This window comes from Onychostruthus taczanowskii, unplaced genomic scaffold (genome assembly GCF_017590055.1).
Source record: "Onychostruthus taczanowskii isolate IOZ18803 unplaced genomic scaffold, ASM1759005v1 scaffold72, whole genome shotgun sequence".
Classification (NCBI taxonomy): domain Eukaryota; kingdom Metazoa; phylum Chordata; class Aves; order Passeriformes; family Passeridae; genus Onychostruthus; species Onychostruthus taczanowskii.
Window position 1 is genome coordinate 2,560,842 of NW_024505008.1, and position 21,430 is coordinate 2,582,271.

Consider the following 21,430-nt stretch of genomic DNA (forward strand, 5'->3'; position numbering starts at 1 on the left):
AAAATTGATCTGGTTTATTCTTGTTTCCTGTAAATACAAGGATATGAGTCTGTTCATATATTTACATTGGTGTATGCATTTGAAAACATTTACATTTTAGAAAGATGTTCATATCACAGGGGTATGAGTTTCTCATTATGTGTTTCTGAAAATTGTTGCATTTGCATACTTTTTTGATAAATTCTACTGTTTTTATTAAAATTACCAGCAGAAGAAAGAAATTACCAGGATTAACTTAATTCAAGTAGTTTATTTTTACTGGTGTTAAATTTGACTTTGGTATTCATACCTGCACTTCATAACCAATACAAAGACAGCATGTGTAATTAGCAAGATGTAGAGTTCCCTGTTGAGTGGCTGTTTTTTTGGATTTATTTCCTCTTAAAAAAATCTAGCTTCCACTTGAGAAATGTATTTTGCACCCTTTCTACAGCCAAAAACAGTTAATGAGCTGACCTTGCCATCAGATCAAATAGCCTTAGAAAATAACTCTATTACTGTCACTTAACCATTTGTAGCTGAACATCAGAGCCTTACAAATTAAATAGGCATTACTGTTTGAACTATTATTTTACCATGATTGTCTGAAAAGATTAATTCCTTTTGGGGTGAGGAGGGGGGCACATTAACGGGTACAGGCCAAGAGAGATTGTATGACCTTTTCAGAGCTGGTGTGCTGAACTCATGGTCCCCCTTGTCACAGTTTAAAAAGCAGAGGAGCTAGTTTAGAGAAGTTGTTAGCATTCCATTTTTATTATGACATTTCACAGTCATCCGATTTAATGTCCCTTGACCAGATTGTCCACTGTGAGACGATGGGCTTGAAATGTTATTTAGAGCATTGATAAAAGGTGAGCAGTTCTAAGATGACAGCGAGTCATGAGGCTGGTGGTGTGACATTAATTTTCTCCATAACAGAGATGGAATAAGACGTCATGGTGACAAGCTGTCAATCAGTACTAGCCCCTCAGTGTATCTCAATGCCATGGGATGGGGTATTGCTTCTTCCATAATAGAGCTGAACTGAGATGCTCTTCCTGACAGCTGCTGCAGCCATACAGAAAATATATTATACAGCCTTTCATTAAAAAAATAAAGAAGAGTCATCTCCAGAGCATTTCAATCTTTTCCCATCTATTGAGGGCTGAAAAGATTCCCAGCAAATAGTAGATTCTTCTGCTATGGAAATTCTAGGCTTCAGAAACTATGCGGATTTTTGATACCTTCAACAATAATCATAAATAAGAAGGCAGAATGTCATCTGATAAATCATTACTTAAAGTTATGTATTTAAAGTAATGTGTTAAAGTAATTTGCTTCTCCAAGAGCCTCTGTTGTGGCATTGTATTCATTTTCATCAGTCTACCCAGTCAGTATGTGCAGTAAATGAATCTAGGCCAGCTACTTTCTGGAAATAAAAGTTCAAAAATTCTGTGGGATTCTAAAAAAGGTGGCAAAGCAAAATACAGCGCTGGCACCCTTTTGAAGAGTGAGCTAACCAGGATGAAATTTGGAAAAAGGGACTGTATGGCAACATAGGAAGTGTCTGCCGTTGCTTGTCTTGCTTTGTATTCCCTTTTTGCTTTGTTTTATTTCTACAACTTGATGTTTGTGTTGGTTGTTGGGAAACTTGTGTAGACTGTGGAAACATTTTTGTAAGTCCTGTAATTTTCATCATGTGTATTACAGCAGAATTATCTCTGTTCTGGTACTAGTTCTGATAAGAAGCTTCCAAACCCTGATCATCATTGTAATAAATGAGGGGTGCAAAGATGCTTTTGAATTACACCAGTGTTATCTGTAATACCATGTCTGCTGCCCTCAGCTTGTAAACACATAAACAAAGGGTTAAGTGTGTGCTGATTAAAGTTGACCACAAGTATTTTGAAGTCATATTTATGATGACTTATTAAAATTGGTAAAAAATTATTCACTGTTACCCCGTTATAACACAATGCATGTAGGTAACATATGGGCTACTACACTGAATTGGATTTTTAAGTTCAGTGTAGGAAGGTCAAATCTTCACTGTAAACAGTAAATGGTCAGCTGGGGTTTGTGAAATTAGTGTCAGTGATTTAACTGCTAGAATTGTCTTATTAATTAGAAAGACAGGAATGCATATTTTATGTTTAACCTCTTAATGGGTAGATTTTCTGCGCAAAAGCATACTGGTTTTGCAAGCTGACATTTAATATTTCATTTAAGCAGCATCTGTGGTTTTTAGATTCAGTGATGTAATTTATTCTTGTTTCGCATAATGTAAATTTTGCTTTCGTAATAAATTAAGGAATTGTTGATTTGATGTTTTCCCTGATGCTTGCTTTTTGTAGAAATCTGGACATTGTCATAGGCAGTAGAAAAAGTTTCGCCACACTAAAACTTTAGAGAGGACCATAGGCATTAAATAGATTAGTCCAGATTCTAAAATATTTCAAAATAAAGGTATGGGCTAGTATTTATGAATTAAATTTGCATTCAATGTTTTATCATTTAAAACTCTGCAAATTTTAAATAGTACTAAAAGCTAGAGTTTGATAATATTGGAGCCATTAGAGTGCAAATGTGAACATAGTTCTTGCGAAATAATTCAGGGAAAGGAGTTGTTTCATTTTTCCTGTTAATTTCTTTATATACTGCTATAATTTCAAATTTTGAAGTACAGTTATTCCCATAGTATTAGGGGATTAATTCACTAGAATTTGTGTTAATCAATCGTACTCTAACTCTTCCTTTGTAATTTTCATTGATAAGTTAAAGTTGCAAAATATAGGAAGACATGCAAAGAACTGCAAATTCTTCAGCAAATAATATTTAAAAGTCTGAGTATTGAGGCAGAATTACAGCAACTTACATTTAGGCGAGGGAGGAGAGTATTAATATTGCTTTTGGTTTGTCTCTTTTGCAATCCAGATTTATTTTTCTTTTTATTATTTTTTAGAGTCCAATGATGATGTTTCATAACATCAGCGATGTGGGATTTCTTCAGGTGAAGGTCATCAGGGCAGAAGCATTGATGGCAGCTGATGTCACAGGCAAGGATTCATTTAGTTTCTGTGACACTGAATACCATAGTAATATTTGGTGGTTTCAGAACTGGGGAAAAAAAAATGCTAAAAAAAAAGTTCATCTACAGTTTATGTTCTGTTTGTACACTTCCATCTCCTGCTCATTAATGAAAAAATCTAAACGCAAATGTAAGTTTTGTAAGGCAGCAAGTCATTCTTATGCTAGCAGAGCCCTAAGTAGATTGTTTCTGATAAAGATGGAATATACATTTTTCTCCATCAGACATCCTATAAAAATTACGTAGAAGAAACTTCTTTTATTTTACTAGATGAAACCATACAAAATTATCAACATTAAATTCCAAAGTACAAGGCAAATAAAAGGTTCCTGACTTAGATATTCCAGACTTAAAATTGTTGCCAAAAGGACCACTTGATATCTGTCTGATATTTAGCAAGGCTGCTGTTGGTTTCAGACATTTCAACTGAATGCAATTTGCTGTAGCTACTGCTTATCTTTACAAGATAAGGGAAATAAGATTTTTTTTCTTAATTTTCTATTTTATGTTGTAAGTTAAATGGTTAATTTGACACACTGCTTTGCAAAATAAAGAAAAAGTATTTCAGCCATACTGACCATATTTCTCCAGCAATGTCCAAGTTATCTTCTCTAGGTACAATCACCTTCGTACCGCATGAGTTGAACAGAGCAAAATGAGCTGCATCTGTGTCAGAAAATAGCCATTTCTGATTTAAAAAATGATGAAAATTTTTAAAAATGGGAAGAAAGTAAAAGGAAACTGGAATAAATGTTCTGTTAAAGGAGCAGCTATAGAGTAACTTATTCAATTTTTAGTAGTTTTGTGACAATTAACATGACTACCAGTATTTCAGACAAGGTAATAGTGCAAACATTTTATCAGTGCAAACATTTGATCATCCAGCTTGTGGCACACAAAATAACAGATTCTATTTTTGGTGAGGTTGTAGAAATGCTTCTAAAGTCTGGTTTGACATTATAATCCAATGTTTTCTGAACACAGAGAGAGAGATTAAGTCAGGGATAATTTAGTCCCTGACCTCGTTCAGTCTTCAGCTTTTCCAAATCAACATATTTGTGCTGGTTGAACAGTATTTTTGGAAATATATTTGATTCAATTAAAGATGTATAGAGCTACCAAAAATTTTCAGATATTGTATGTAGGATGACAGACAGGAGGATGGAAAGAACACTCACTATCTTCCCTTGTTAGTAAGAGAAAAAGGGTTGGTACAGCAGATGTATTTTGTAAGATGGCTGCGCATTCCAGATGTGACAGAAATCTTGTATATTCTGGACCAAAGTAACTGGGAATTTTGAAAAGAGGATGAAGTGGTTTTATTATCTGCTGTTGTAATTTATAGCTATTTTTAGTAACTTGTAGTTATGTACAGGTCATTCATTTAAAATTAAACTTTGAATAGTAATAATGAGAAATAAAGTAGGTGTTTGGTGGTTGTCAATAAATCATGTTTGCAAAAAACTGTGTAAAAACTTGACCCACATTTGTTCAATTAAGTAATTAGTGTGGAGAGTGCTGTCATCAGTGGTGTTACTTGCATTACTAAGGATTGCTTCTATGAGTAAAAGCCAAGGACTAGTTTGCTCTTCTTACTGTAATGTGTTTTCAGAGTTAATCTTTTGCCCCTGAGTCTGAAAAGTGGCTGGAACAACTATATCCTATCCATGTGTTTTGCTCTGTTTCCTGCCTGCTAAACATATCCCATTTCATTTCCAGGAATCTTTTCATGTGAAATAATAAACCAAAATTTATTAATTTCAGCTGAGTAGATTTTTAAAATCCTTAATATTCCGTTCTTAAACATAAGCACAGAGGGAAAAAGATTTCTATAATCTTTTAAGTAGCTATCAATGCTGTGTGATTGCAGGGATCTTTTTTTCCCTTTCAAAATGTGAAATTTTTTCTTTGTCCCATGCATCGAACAGCATTGTAATACTGTACTAACTCTGTGTGAATAAAAAGCAGTTGAGACTCCTGTTGAATGAATGAGTAAAAAGCACAAATTACTTTTTAATGAAACCCTCAATTCTACTCCTTTCCTCAGAAAGCTCATAGCCTCCCTCAGTGGAATGCTAGTAGGTCACTTTAGTTAAGCCCTTAATAAACTGTTGATAGCCAAGAGCAGGGGTTTTTTTCCACTTTCAATAGCCTAATGTTGGACAGTGCACTTCAAATGCACTGTTTTTTTAAAAAGAGAGTGATTAAGGGTGGTGGTTCAGGTGTCAGCTTACAATCCCCCTACATGTACATGCAATGAATAATGTGCCAGGATAAGCTGAAATTTCAGTTAAGTTGTAGGCAGGGGAGCAAGAAGACATTACCAGTTTTGAAATGCTGTGCTGCTGGAACATGCCATAAGTGGATATTAAAAATACCCCAGAAAAGTACAGTCAGAGTTCTCACTCAACCCACTTGCCAGGAGATTTATGAGAGGAAGAACCACTGAGGGATTGACAGACTCCCCACCGGTGCTTGAAATCTTAACTTGGTTTTTGCAAGAGCTGAAAAATAGGATATCTTTCAGGACCAGGACCTTTGGGAAAATTATTTGGTGTCTGAGGTTGTTTTTGCCAGAAAAACAGTGTAGTTCCATGATCAATACACAATTTCAGGGATTCCACCAACTCAAAATTATATTCTGTTGGAAATTGTGGCCACAGCAAATATACCTTTCTGGAAATCATGTATTAGTTAGTAAAAATCCTTTGGAAGTGTAATCTAATGAATGGGAAGATATTGAGAATGAAGTTTAATTTTTCCTTCTCTGTCTGAGAAGAAATTTCCAATTGAGTCTTCCATTGTGTTTTAGCTATTCAGTACATGGCTTTTTTTCTCCCTAAATCCTGAGTTAGGAGGAGTTATATTCCTGTTTCCCTAAGTCTTTGCTTGCTTGTGATATCTCAGGCAGACTTTCTCAAGGATTTGGCTTCTTGTAGAGCCCTGGCAGGATAGGTGCTGTGCCTACAGTGACATCCCTTGATAGGAAGAGATTTTCTGGTGGTTCAGTAAAACCTAAAGTATAATGGACTCATCATGACAGTTGGCTTCTGACATTATACACATGGGTTTCACCTAACCCATATAAATTACAGGTAGTAAAGCAATAAGCCCTTCACTGTGACATAATTTAGGTTTAGGCAATAGTCAGATATATCTAATCCTTCTGCAGTGTAGTCAGATATAGGTGGTGGGTGGTTATGGAAGGCTGCTGGCTTTGCAAGGCAGTGTCTGCATCTCTTTTACTGGGGCAGATATGTTGCTCCTTGTGTCATGAAATAAAATTCAAAATCTCTACCTTATCATTCATAAAAACTAAGCAGGTTGGGAAAAGATGTGCTGCAGGTTTGATTGATTTCAGTAAAAGTGCTGTGCTTTTAAGGAATAATGTTTAGGAACTCAGATTCATTATCAAGAACAAAACTCAAGCTCCATAAGATGGCCTGACTAGAAAATAGCTTGTTTTGTAGTCTTTGGGTTTAATTAAGATGTGTTCAATTCTAGCCCCCTGGCTCTTTCTCCCCCTACCCCCATCCTTCTTGCTGTGTCACAGACCAGTGATCAGACGCTTTCAGATGGTCCAGCCCATGACTTTGACCTTCTGCGAGGTCTTGTGTTCCCTGGGGAACCGTTCAGCTCATGAGGTCTGATTTCACACTTCCAGGATGCCTTGGCTCTCATAACAATGACAGGGAGACAAAGCCCTTTAGAGTGGGCCGCATGGGGACTTGTTTAAATTGGAAACTAGAGAGGAGTCAAGGAACAAGGTTACAGGCTACAGAATAGTGCTTTTAATAAAGAGCTCACAGCTCTGGTTCAGCTCAAAGAGGGCTACCTCTGTACAATTAATTGAGACATTTATCTGGAGCATCTTAGGCCTCCACTTTCTCACAGAATTACATGATAAATATCAGCTAAGAGGCAAATGAAATGTGCATGAAATGAATTTTTAACACTTTGATTACTGTGTCTTCAGTCTTCATTAGATGTAAATCCATTTGTATTTCTGTCCTCATTATTAATCAATTGTCTGTGTTTTTTCCGAGTACTGTGATTTCAGAACCTTATATATCACAGAGATTTTACTAAAGAGCTCAGTGATATTTAGGTTTGTTTCCAAAAGCTTTTCAGGCTTTTCCTCCTCTAAAGAAGAGAATCTAAGGACAGAAAATGAGTCAGACTTTTGTTTTCTTCCTTTTTTTCTTTTTTTTTTCATTTAATATCTGGAATTCAGCCTCTTTTCTAAGAAAATTCCATGTTAAAATTTTGCTAAATGTAAATGTCTTTTCTAAAATCTGTCCTGCTAAACTGTTCTAACATCACCTGTGCAAAAATGGTCTTTGAAATGGTTCTTCAAATGCTAGGAAATGTCAGAGTGATGAACACAAACATTAAATTCACAAAGGTATGGAAGCCCATGCGTGTAAAATTGGAGGAATAAATTCAGAGGCCCTTTGGACATACAGTTCCAAAAATAATTTGCTCTGCCAATTAGTGCAAACAGATTTTAATATACACTTGAACTATCTCCACAAAGTACAAAAATCTACTCGGTGGGCAGAATTCTATGGTAGATAAAATATTTCATCAGGTCCTGTCATATAGGTCACCTGAAGACTTTGGTCCAATATCATGTACAGGAAAGGTACTGGGTTTTAAGTACCAGTTCTAGCTAGTAATAGAAAAAAGAGGATTTAAAAAGATATTTTTGAAAGATATTTGATTAAAAGATATTTTTTGTTAACCATAACATTTGTAATTTTACATACAATGAAAGGATGACTTGTGATTAATTTTTTTTTAAGTATTCTGTGGAGATGAGTTTAACTTGATTATGGCATTACACTGACTTACCTTGTAAGATACATCAAGCATTCATGGGATCAGTGTGTTGCAACATGTTTGCATCATCACAGATAGAGTGGAATTATAACTCCCATTTTAAAAATGGAAAACTAAGAGAAGTTAACTGACTCAGCTAAAGCCAACAGAGCAAGTCCTTGTCTAAGGTGGCATTTCACTTGAATTCTATACTTAATCCATTAGATAAGGCAGCTTCTCATGCTATTGAGCCATTCCTCCTCCTGGCCAAAGGTCAGACTGACTGTTCTGCTGCAAGCAGCTGGCTGGCAGGGAGCTTGGAACAACATTAGTGACATTAGTGTCTGCATGAGTGGCACTGCCCCCCAGAGTCATGAACTGGCTGTCTTGTCTTCTAAAAAAATAAAGGCCTTTTTTGCTGTGGGGACTTAGATCTGTAATGGATAGGCATGGCCAGAGGTAGGAGAGAATCATAATAGCCTATGAAATATTCAAACAATATTTTGGCTTTTATAGCCATGCTAAAGTTGGTTGAACTTCGTGAAGTTATGGTTTGAGAACTTTACTTTTGAATGTACAAATGCAGTTGAAATTCCTCATTAAGTTTTTAAACTGTCCAAAGCATTTTTAGTTCAGTTTGATAATGTAATGTCAGTAATGCAAAAATTCATATAATATTTAGTTTAGAATAAAGCTGGTAATTTGATGAAAATGGGTTCATGGACTAGCTAATGCTGAAATTGACTCTTTATCAGTTTTTGTAACTTTATGGACTGTGAAATGGCAATATTATGAAATTATTTGATTCCCTGGAGTTATACTGAGGCAAAGTATGTTTTCCATAGCAATGGTAGAAGTATCTCTGAAGGACTAATGGGTATCTAACCCAATGCTATCTGCTGGTCCTTGTGAGTTAATGCTTCAGAATTGCAATAAGTTTTTCAGAGGACAGCTAGATCTACCATGTGCTCTCTTGCTTGCTTATACTCTGAAGAGCAGTTACATCAGTGGTAATTCCTAGGACAGGCAGCCTTAATTAAGACAGTGAGAACCTTCTGATAGTGACTGATGGTCTTCGTGATTTTTCATTTTCATTCTTACCGGCTGGAATTTCAGTGATGATAGAGAAGCATGTTTATTACTGTACGCAAGTGTTTTCTTCCTTTCTAAAGTGGAGGATTATCCTATTGTATAAAATATAGATTGTTTCCATATTTTTGTTTACTAAAGTCTCCTGTTCTACAATATTAACTGGATAATGAGCAGATGACATGCAGATTTCTGGAGACAAATGCATGTATTTAACAGAGCTTTATAATAAAAAAAAAATCACTCTTGAACTTGTACGAAACATGGCAAGTAAGTTATCCAAATTTAAGGTTTGACAGCTTTTCAACAAAGTCAGCTTTGAATACAAGTGGAGCTAGGAAGTGAGTGTGAAAGTGCAGTTATATTCAATTGAAGTCTCTGTTTGAAAGAACTACTATGTTCCAAAATTAATTTTTGCTGGAAAACAGTTTGCCAAGAATCAAAAATTTATATTGGATTATTTTCACCTTGGAGACCGTTGAAGGAAGGCCTATATAAACTGTCCAGAAACACAAGTTATATCATATTGCAGTTCAACAGTTCTAACACTCAGGAAAAGTTCATAATTAAACAAATAAAAGATCCTTGCATCTGAATTGGTCACATGTCTTTGCCATCTCTTGTGAATTTGAGATGACACCCAAGGGTTTGTTGTTCTAGCTGGCCCCTAGATTGGACAGTCCAGCTCGCTTCCAGGCTGGAAGATGGACTGCAGTGGTGTGTGTGGGACCAGCCCCCCAGCCCATGACCATCATGATACGAGAGTTCACAAGTCACCTAATATGTTTGGTGCTTGCTTGTGAGTACTAACATAGAGAGCCAGATTAAAGTCCTGTGGTGTTTGAACTGATGGAAAGGACCTTTCTCAGATTTTTCTACTAGAAAAACACAGGCTGTTTGGTGCTGTGGCTACTTGAGAAGAAAATCCAGAAGCTGAAATTGTGTGGAGATTGAGGCTTTATTGTTTTGATTTTCTAAATATTTTGAGAAGCAGTTAAAGATTGCTTTTATCAATCATTATTTTGGTCTATTTTGCATCATGAAAAAGTGCATTTTATATTTTCCTGAAGGAGAAAAATGTCTAGGTGACCAACCAAAACAGATAATGAATCTGAGCTGCCAACTGACTTTGTTTGTGAAGGACTTCCTGGGCTTTGGGGGACTTTGAGTTTTGACAAAACCAGCAAGTAACACATCTCTAGTTCCTCATTGCTACCTCTTTTGGAGAGCTGGGGCTGATTTCAGTTTATGGGTGTACAGTTTATCCCGGGGCATGTGGTATTCTGAGAAATAAGGTGACAAGTAAAAGACTAATTTAAATTAATGTGTGCATGGTGTGCAATGTGAAGGACTGAGTGCTGACTGAGTGCTTAGATCTAAGAATACTCTTCTTAGATCTAAGTAAGGCAATCTGAGTTTGTGCTCTGGTCTTGGACTGTCTAAAGACATAGCATAACACAAACAAGGATATCTGTCAATCTACATGCAACTTGTGTCCTAAAATTCAAAAGCTTCAAATGTGAAAATAAAGATAGAATTCAAAGCTTCAAAAGATAGGTAGCTCTTTAGGGTTTTTTTCAGTGGTGGCATACATTACAAAATAGAACTCCTAGAGTTCATTCTCAGATAGTCAACTTCTGTAATGGGTAAAGGAAGAAAATGGGTGAGGGAGATCTGTCAAAAGAGAAGTTGCTTTTCCTTCAAATTATGCCTATTTCAGGAGCCCTTAGGACTGTACAAGTAGAGACCAAAAAGCATGAGACATTACAGCAAAAGAATGGATGCATTTTATTTGTTTAACTTTGTATTGAGGTTTTCAGTAAGTTGGATGGTGTACTTTGTTTTTTCATTGAATTCATTTTCATGAATTCCTGCAACCAGTGGTAAGGCGTGATAACAGTTAGCCCCACTGTGGTCATGGGATACTCAAGATTTTATAACTGTTGGTGTTGGTGTTGGTGTTGCTGGGAGCATGCTTTTAATGTGTGCCTAGGCAGGTGGTGATCATCTTATTCTTGTACAGCACTGACCACATGCTTAGGATTGTATTGAGAAGTTTGCTGTGAATGTCTGCCTGATCAATTGCTAAATGTCTCTAAAGCCACTGGAATAGTAGCAGAAGGCTTACAAAGAGCACAGAGCAGGGATTGCTAGTTGGAAGATCCTCAGTAGATACAGAGGGTTTAGTAGAATTTCTTGACAGATTATATACAGTTATATACAACAGTTGTGGTTTAGTTTATAGTGAAAGCTGTTATGTTAATGATAATATAATATGGAATGATATAACTGAGCACAGGCAGCACAAGACTTATCAGAGGTTTTTATGTGTACTTTTAGAAGTGCTAGAGGGAGAGCACACTCTTCTGAACATGTGTGGCTCTTTTCTAAAAAAATAAGGAAAACCATTTCTGTGTCTCTTGTTTGACCTAGCTAATCACATTAACTGACAGAAATTGTCTGAGGCTTTGTTAGAATGTGTTGTGCTTAAGGTACTGGTTTTGAATATAGTGTTGCTGAAACTTTTGGGTCCTCCTAGAGACCAAGGAGACCTAAGGACTTTTTTTACTATTTTAGTGCTCTCTTAAGGCTTTCATTGGGAATGATCCCATTATTTTGAACACTCTTGAAATGCAGCAGTTTGCCAAGGTTGTCAGTGAGAATTAAGATTGCAATTACTCTTTCTAATAATGAAAACTTGAAAGATGACAGATAGATATTAATTTCACCAAGTCTTCATGCATTGTTCTGTCTGTCTTTCTGGATCACGTTCACTAACAGTATCTTAACAATGTTTGCACATACCGTATGTTGAGCATGTCAGCAATGAGTGGTGCCTTTCAGAGTCCCAGCTTGGTTATGAGTGTTTCAGCACATGTAAGAAATGCCCATAGGCAATGGTGAAGGTGCATGTGGGAACTTTGTAACCTAGTAAATATGATAAAACCAACATTCCTTAACAAAGATGTTCAAAGCTGGGAAACTTCTCTTTGTCAGCCATGGTATTTGAACCTTCTCTTGAACCGTGTGATGATATTGCCTCTATTCAAATTTGTTCTTGTAGTATTTTCAAATGATAGGAGGAAGGAAGTGTGAAATGTTGACTATAAGTGAGGCATTTTTTTCATTTCTGAAAACCACTTGTCTTTGGTTTGACTGAGGAGCTCTGTAATTAATACTATATAGTACTGATTGACATCCATGGAAATCTGTAAGTAAAGTAATTGAAAAAGTGCATGCCAAGAGGCACAGAAAATAAATAAATGTAGTAAATACCCTCTCTTTGTTTATAGAAACTGGCCTGTATATGCTGCAATGTAATTTACTGTGTCTGTATAAGTTTAATAAGCTCAACTCACATTGTATCACCATATGCAAATATGATTGATAATACTTTAAAAAATGAGATATAGTAGTCCACCTACTGTGCCAGTGCTGCCTTGTTATTTTAACTACCTTCTGTGTGTTTCTTTTTCAAATCCTGAAAGCTAAAGAACACAAATAATATAAATGGTTTAGATTTCCTATCACCTTCTAGACTTGTGAAATAGAAGAACCTTGAGATGTGTGGTACATCAACTTCAGCTGACTAATGAATTGTATAATTTTTCAAGATATTGGGAAACATTCAGCAGTATATGATTTTCTAGAGGAGGTAAACACCAATTAACTGTAATTCACAATGTGTTTAAAACAATTATTCTTTATCATTAAAGTTCATAATATGCACATAATATGCATATCAGCTCTTGGTGTAGTCAAAATCAATACTGCCATTTGGGAGTTGTGGTCCCTGGACAGCTTTGTCTAAGTACTGATTTCATTGTCATTTGTATAAGGTATGAAACAGATTATGTGATTCCCTAATATCATTAATGTAGCTACTGTAGCTACTCACTTTATGGTTTCTAATAATGCATGAAAAGATAGTACAGAGTTAATGAAGATATTGAGAAACACAATTGCCTAGTATGCTAGATTTAATTATGGAATGCCAATGCCAACATTCAATATATTTTGGACAGTTTACTGCTCAAAGAAAGTCTGAAGAGAAGAGCAAGTCATGAGGCATTATGCAACTTAAGTGTTCATTTACATCAGACAAAGTTCCCCTGGGTCCAGTAAGCAGCAATTTGTTGTTCAGCTTTCCATTTACATGAAAATAATATGTACACTTGTACTGTGCCAAAGGCAAAGGTTACTTCTTCCAGTTATTGGAGAAAATAAAAATATAAAAGCAGGATAGTGTATCTCTTTTTGGACAGATTTATAGCAGTTATCATTACTGACATAATTTGAAATACAAGTTAAATAATTTAGCCCAAAAGGTTTCTTCCCTTTATTGCCTCTTTATTGCAAGAGGTCTTCCCACCATGCCCCATGTGTTTCCATTTGTGTTTTTCCCATCATAGTTGTTCCTTAGATCTACCTCTCCACCCCTGCTTAGCCTTCTAGGTAATTTCAGGATGCCCTGAAATGCTGAAGATACCAATCCCACCTTTTGCTTTCTCCCATCCCACTTTGGAGCACTCTTTTTTCAGACAGCCAAGCTGATCTTAAGCATCAGATTCAGGTGTCTACTTTTTTTCTTGTCCTTTTGTCCTAGTTTAGGTCAAGGATGTGTGAGGGTAGAGCCTGGAGGCATGTGGGCTTGTCTAGGCTGTTACTCTACACACTCAAATCATCGCTGGTATGTGGCAGTCAGGGAGTCTCTCTTTCAAGATGAAGAGGCCATGGCTTCTGGTGGAGGAAAATGGGCAGTGCAGAGATTCGGCAGACATTTTCTCCCTTTCTGGGAAAGTGTGTGGCGAGTGGAGTGGTGGGTTGGTGCTGATCCCAACTGGAGGACTTGTCTAACATTGTGGGGTTTTTTCGCTGTCTTGGTCTTGGGGACAAAAAATGCAGGTGTGGAAAGTTTGTGTGCCACTTTCATTGTCTCAGGCTTGTGGGAAAAAGCGTGGTGTAGGGAGTGGTGGGGTGACACCATGTGTGGAGGGTGGTGTGTCGGACTCAGGGAGCATTTTGCATGTAATCACACTCTCTTGTACACTGTTGCTGTTTGCTTTCTTATCTCATTGTTGTTTCCAGTAAGTTGTTACCTCAACCCATCATTTCTGCCTTTAGTTTCTTTCACCTGAAAGGGGAAAAGGAAGCAGCTTAACTTCCTGGTGGGCTTAAACCACAACACTTTTCCAAAATAAACCTTAAAAGGCTTAGCTTCAATTTCCTGTTCTACTCCTAAACTTGCAGTTCTGACCATTTTTCTTGCACTTTCCATATCTAAGCACTGCTTGCCTACAGTCTTTTCCTGTAAGCTGCCTATTTAATATTTAAGGACACACACAAACACATACACTTACACACACACACACACACACACACACACACACACACACACTTGCTTTGCCCATTACTTTTCTTTAAAGGCAACAAAAATATACCTCCATATCTCCATATCCATTATCCTGCTTCAATTATAACATAATGCATTTTCAAAGCAGCGACTTCATACTTTCTCATTTGGTGACTTTCATATTGAGGGACCTCTCTGTAAATATAGCCAAAACTACTTTTTTGTGCTTTAATGTATAATAAAATATCAACCATGTTTGCCTTTCTGCTGTGCTGAGACTACAGCCCATCATTCCAGCCCATATCATCTCATTCTTTAATTGTACTTGCCAATTGTAAGGCTTTTATATGAGACTGTCATCAAGACTCTTTGATTTTGGGGAGAGAATTTGTACAGTGTGAAACATAATACAGCATAATAGTCTTTGGATAATTTTCATAGGTGCTATGTTGTTACAAATAATACAGAATAGTACTTTTCCTTCATATCAAAATATCTGCATTATGTTATCTTTAAAGTGAATGGATCATTGGTGCCATTGAAGTAAGGTTCTCTTAGCTGTCTCACAAGGGTGCTTGGCAACTTCTAGGAACATGCTATGTTTCATCGGAAGAGTCTGTATGGTGATTTTGTTGTCTCCTCCCCCCCTTTTTTCTTAAAGCAAAAGAATTGTTCTTTTAGCAAAGATTGTTAATGACTATGGGCATGAATAGTGTGATATTAATATCTTGAATATAGTGCAGACCATTACAGTAAAGCTCAGAAAATGAGAAACAACTCCCCAAACTTTTTTTATTTAAAGCTTGCTCATCATGTGTTTTCTTAGTTCATAAAATTAGTTCCAAATTTTCTCTTACAGGTAAAAGTGACCCATTTTGTGTAGTTGAACTGAACAATGACAGACTGCTGACACATACTGTCTACAGGAACCTCAATCCAGAATGGAACAAAATCTTCACATTGTAGGTGTTTGGATTTAGGTGGGGGGAATGGATGGACAGTGGGTTTTGGGTAGTTTTTTGGAGGTGAGGGTGATGGAGAGGGAAGGAACAAAAATACTTACTGGCAGTTCTAAAGGAGAATAATGATGACATACTGGTATTTCTTAACTAAATATCCAAATACGTTTTGAGGATAAAAAACATGAAAAAAATACAGAAGTGGTATAATTTTAAACATAAAAATGCCAGGACTGTTTCTGGGAAAGCATGTATGAGTAATGCTATGCACACCAGACTCTTGTTAGGTTCAGCAAGAGTTTCAAGGGTCAAATCCAGTGTGATGATTTGCCCCTGAAGTTTTGAGTGGTGGAAAAAAAGATACTGTGAGTATGACCTTTATTAAAATGTGGTTGTTAACTGTAAACAACATTAGATAGCTACATAAAGTTGGAAATTCTGCATGCATTTATATTTCTCTGAATTATGATTTAATACTTTCTACTTGTTTCCATTTACTAACTGCCCTTCTCATAATACCATCTAGTATCATAGTAGTACAATCCAGCTATTGCAAAAAATGCAGTCTAAAACAAATGATTGGGGAGTGATATGATTGATTCTTCTATCCTTGTGTTATTTTGAAGACAGTTAAAGGCTTTGACAAAATAGAAAAAAGGTCTTCCACTGACAAAATGTCCTTGTTGTTTGCCTTGCTCAATTGCCCTTTTTTTCTGCCTTCTCTCTATCTGACTGTAATGTGACACCAATGAGTAGAAAAAACTGATCACTGCTGCTGAAATCAGTAACAATCCTCTGCAAAAACAGTAGCAGCTTTAGTTTCATGTACACTTACTTCACTTTATTGCACATGAACATGCTATATTTTGCCCTTAATGTCAAAACTCAGTGTGATTTTAGTCTTGGTTTTCCCCTCTAGATTTATCATTCATATATTTAGCATCCACAGGTTTTTGTGACCTGCAGTGAGCTCTCAGAAATGAATTCAGAACAAAAGAAAAAAAATCTCACAGTAGTTGTACTTTTCAATGGCTCATTATAGTAGTTCTCATTTCTATATCTGCAAAACCATGCTAAATGGTTCATTAATATATTTTTAATTATTTACCAATAGAGCCAATAACTAATCTTCCTCTACTTCAAGACCGTGTTCTGTGCACAAAGAATTGCCTAGATTTGTAGAGGACAAAAGACTAATCAGAAATCGAATAAAAAATGTCTAAATGCTACAAGGCCTTCCTTCCATGTACATGTGCATTTATATTCAGATTTCTTAGTTAAGTTTTGAGCTAGCAATCCCTCATCTGGAAAAGTATATTTTACTGAAGTTGAACTGCTTTGCTTGAATTTGTATTTCCTGAGTCAGCCATTCAATAAAATATGAGTTCTCTCAAATAATTTTTTTATTCAAATAAGGAATATGAATTTTTCACCCAAAAGTTTACATGTAGAGTGACATTTCCTGTGCATGGCAATGGAGTGTCTAATAGCTTGCAGTCTTTTTTTCTCGGTTGTACCTGAGACATGCATTGTTCCATATTATTTGTTCTTTATGTGCTGTAATTTGTTGTATATTTGTAATTAAATGAGAATTTCGGAAACAAGGAACTTGTTCTTAGTGCAAGGATAAGCTCTTGTAACTTGTAATTCTTTCCATTTACAAACCTACGGGTTTCCCTGTATTTGCAGTAAGAATTGCCACAAGGGTAGCTGTGTTTTAGAGTAGCTTTTAAAAGCTCTCTGTCTTTCTGCTGGTGGCTGTAAATCCCCCAGTGCTGCTCCTTGCAGGTCATGCACTGCAAACCCCAGGCAGGAGATTTAAAGCAACATCCTTCAGAAAACTTGTCTGGAAAAGCTTTCAGAGAGAAAGAGTGATAACTGCAGCCCTTAGATAGCATTTTGGTTATAAAAAGCCTTGCAAAGAGAGAGAGAGAGAGAGACAAAGTAATCATTGCAGCCCTTAGAATGCATATGCAGAGATGTCTCATTCACTTAATCTCAGTTCTCCTCCATGGCTTGGAAAAATAGACGGATATCTGTGTTAACCTTTTACAGTTTTGTCCTTGGTACCCACTGGTGTAAGTGACTTATTTCTTCTGTGTGTACTTCTCTCTTTGTAGCAATATAAAGGACATCCACTCAGTGCTTGAAGTGACAGTTTACGATGAAGACCGCGATCGAAGTGCTGACTTTCTAGGCAAAGTTGCTATACCATTGCTGTCTGTAAGCTTCATTCACCTGACATACTGCTCTGAATTTTTCCCACTGAAGGAGGGAAAGAGAAAAAAAATAAAAAAATTTGCAGCTCTGAGTCTGTCATTTCTCAACCAAGGTCTGTAATAAGAACACTAAAATTTTAACATACTCTATTCACGGCCATGTTGAATCCCATGATAGTTAATTTTTCCTGACAGACTCGGTCCTGGTAATGAACAGGTACTTGTCAGACTTGCCACAGTTGTTTTGGGTTCTCTGTCAGTTTCAGCAGCTGGGGGTCAGGGGTCACCGGGGGGGTGTATTCAGCAGAGACCGCAAGACAGACGGCTGTCATGTCCTTTTCCTGCAGATTCAAAATGGTGAACAGAAAGCCTACGTCTTGAAAAACAAGCAGCTGACAGGGCCAACAAAGGGGGTCATCTATCTTGAAATAGATGTGATTTTTAATGCTGTAAGTCTTAACTTTGGGTTTTTTTGTACTGCTAAAGAGTTCAGTTTCATGAAAGCTTTTGTTCCTGATTTGTAGAGAATTTCTGTCATTCCTCATTTTCTCTAAGCCTTGATGTATACTACAGAATACTCTTCTGCCACTGCTTGGCACACCCACTCTTTTTGTTGCTGCTGCTGCTGGTATTGCTGCTGATGTACAGAGCAGCAACTCTTGTCCCTGTGTATGCTTATGTGTCCTGAGCTTGGCAGCCATGACTTTGAAACTTGGTAAATTTTGTGAATTGAAGCTTTTGTAACTAGTGAGGAGCAAGTAAACTTGAAATACTGACACACATTTTAATGCATAGGTGAAAGCCAGCATACGAACCTTAATGCCCAAAGAACAGAAGTACATTGAAGAGGAAGACAGACTGTCTAAACAGGTAAAGAGTAAGGAAACACTAATCCCTTCTAAAATCCTTAATATCAAGTGTACACATTCAAATATCTGGTATCATACTGGTGAGAGTAAAGAATAACATTTTCATTATGTGTTTACAAAAGAATATGATAGCTTGAGAAGTCAGAAACAGAATACATGGGTTTAATGTGTCTCCTCTATAAATTGCTGCCTAATTTCCATGAAATACATGAATAAGAACACAGTTGAAACCATCAGGTTTCACACATATCAGATTATTGCACAGGTGCATGTAAAATAAGTCTTGCATAAATTTTTGCTGTTAACTTTGACCCAAAAGTTCTCCATTTGTTGCAGGGTAAAGAGTCATCATTCTTTTAGCCAAATTTCAAGGAAGTTACTTGAATAAGGTTTGAATCAATGGTGATAGCAGACTGAAATTCTTTGCAATCCCAGGAATAGGAAATGTCTTAACTCTTTCTTTTTTCTCTGAATATTTTTGCTACACACAATTTTAATGCTTTCTTAAAAAAATATTTAAACACACATATTTTTCTGCACTCAAACTACTTTGGACTCATTTTTTCTTGTTCTACAAATGTATGTTGCATGGAGAGAATTTGTTGGACTATGGGAACAAGATTTTTGTTGTTTTCAGTGAAAAGTCAAAGGTCTCAGAACTGCTTTCTTTTTTTCTGAAAGCTTGTATACTTAAGCATGGTTTAAATTACGTGCTGGATGAATTTTATATCAGTTTATTATGTAGTTCATAAAACAAAACATTTCAAGAGACAAAATATTTCCTCATTTGCAATATTGAGTAATGCAGTTACTAAAGCTGATTTTTCCACTACCATTCCAGTAAAGAAGCAACAAAGCCTTTTACTCAAGATTCATTCTTCTTCCTACTTTCATAAATGAAAATGGCATTGTGACTTTTGCAGGTGGCAGGAGGAGTGACCATTTTCTATGTGTCTCAGAACACAAATTCACTGGTTTGTTTGCTTTTTGTGGTGAAGTGTTGCCATTTTAGAGGATTTAAGTACATTTTCCTGAATCAAAACCTAAAGTTGTTATGTCTTACATATATGTAATTTGAAAGTATGTAGATTACTTTGGTAAACATTAAAACAGTGCTTTCAAAATACATCACAGCAGACAAATTTGTTAAAAATGTTAAATAGTGCTGATATCTTAATTATATTAGAGCAGTAGTGTTGAATGGTTTCAGGTTAGTGTTCTGCAGCATCTTTTTATTAAAAATGGCCAACATTTGTTGAAGGCTTAATGAAACTGAAATCTAATTAACAAAATAATTTGTGAAATTTTGCAAGTGGCTTTTGAATGATGAACAATTTTTTTACCATCTAGAATTAAATTCAACAAATGCCAGTTGACAGAATTAGCAAATTCTCTCTCTTCCAAGTCTCAGATTTTAAACTAACTTGCTCAATTTGTGAGCTAGAGATCTTAATATTTTCTCAGCCTTTCACCCAAATTGAGAATGACAGTATTGTTAGTGTGAGCCTCTCCTGAAACTTTTTGGTGTTTTGAAATTTTTTCAATCTTTCATCTTTTTAACAGCTACTGTTAAGGAACTTCATCCGGATGAAGCATTGTATCATGGCGCTCGTTACTGCTGTCTGCTATATTAGCAGTTGTTTTGACTGGGATTCTCCACCAAGAAGTCTAGCTGCTTTTTTGGTATGATCTTCTTTATACTATTTTTAATCATCCCAGTGTCTTTGTGTTCTAGACTGAGAGACAATACTGTGTAACTTGGTGGTTTCTTTTTAATTTATTTAGAAGTTCGCATTGCGATAATGTCATAAGTCATGTTTATTCATTTTTTTTTAAGTAATTAAGTTTAAAATGTCACACAACAAGATAGAGTGTTTTTTTTTTTTTAATTTGTAATTGTATATTTGTAGTAAAAAAGTCATTGATTATATAAGGTGCAAGCAGGTGATGCAAATTGAAATAGAGTCAGTGAACTATGGATAATATTTTTTAAGGTTCTCACAAATTATATCCATTAAATTTTGTTTGGTCCCCTTGCATATTGAATAGTGACTCTCAAAGTATTTTTGATAACTAATTATTCAAAGGTGGTGTTCCTAGATGAAAAAAAAAATCCATCAAAATAAGACAAACCCAATTTTAAAACCACAAATGCAAACAAACTAGTACCTTTTAGGTAGCAAGCTCTGGTCATAGTTTTTAGTGAATGGTTTTAAATGAATTTGTTTTTAGCTATTTAAACAAAATTTCTGTTTCTTCAGGAACAATGTCTTCTTTAGTATTATTTTTCTGTTAAATTTTAAGAATTCCAAGTAGAATTGTAGATTGCATTGTGTTACCTGGATAAATACCTCTTTATTTTTAAAATCATAAGAGCTACAAACAAGACCATTATTTTTTTCATTAGAGAGTATAAATGTATGTATGGACATACTTTCTGTAATTTCTAAGTTTTTTTAATTGGCTTAGAGATACTGAGATTAATAACTGCTCCACTATGATTATGAACAGGGAAGGGTTTTGTATAACTTTGAATAACTATAGACATCATCCAGAGACAGTATTTTTTACTTAGGTGCCTGAAGGTCAGGTGCCTCACCTTTGAAGAAATCAAACCAGGCATTGGTAGCTGGCTGTACAGTAAAATGGGATAGTTGGGTCTGTCACTAAGTCAGGCTGTTTTGCAGAAAGATTCTCCGTACTTTCTCAGTTTCTCCGCAGGGCTCCGTTTTTACTGTGTTGCTTGTTAAGCTCTTGGTTGCCATGTTCATTGGGAGTACAGGAGATACATGTGCTATTCAAAGAGCCAGGGGGTTGTACTTTTACTGATGTATGTAGTAATAGCGCTGTGTGGAAAGATAAAATATGCTTGCTACTATTTGCTGTAGAAATGTGATGTATCATTTCAGTTAAAAGTTATCAACACTTCATAGGAAAATGCAGGTTTCAACATAAAACTCAAATGTTCATATTGCTATTACTGCTTCAGTTAGTAAGTATTCATCACTTTAAGTCAGATTTTAATATGGATATGGAACACTCAGCTGTTGCCA

At 35.9% G+C, this 21,430-nt stretch overlaps 1 protein-coding gene across 1 annotated transcript in view; it reads left to right on the forward strand.

Moving 5' to 3' along the window:
• The window catches only part of LOC121345367 (multiple C2 and transmembrane domain-containing protein 1), a 117,904-nt gene extending 97,838 nt beyond the window's left edge, over positions 1 to 20,066 (forward strand). The window contains exons 11-16 of the mRNA XM_041422182.1: positions 2,942 to 3,035; positions 15,190 to 15,292; positions 17,410 to 17,512; positions 17,856 to 17,957; positions 18,304 to 18,378; positions 19,941 to 20,066. Coding sequence (XP_041278116.1) covers positions 2,942 to 3,035; positions 15,190 to 15,292; positions 17,410 to 17,512; positions 17,856 to 17,957; positions 18,304 to 18,378; positions 19,941 to 20,066 — 603 coding nt within the window. The remainder of the gene's footprint in view (positions 1 to 2,941; positions 3,036 to 15,189; positions 15,293 to 17,409; positions 17,513 to 17,855; positions 17,958 to 18,303; positions 18,379 to 19,940) is intronic.
• Positions 20,067 to 21,430: the final 1,364 nt, after the last annotated feature.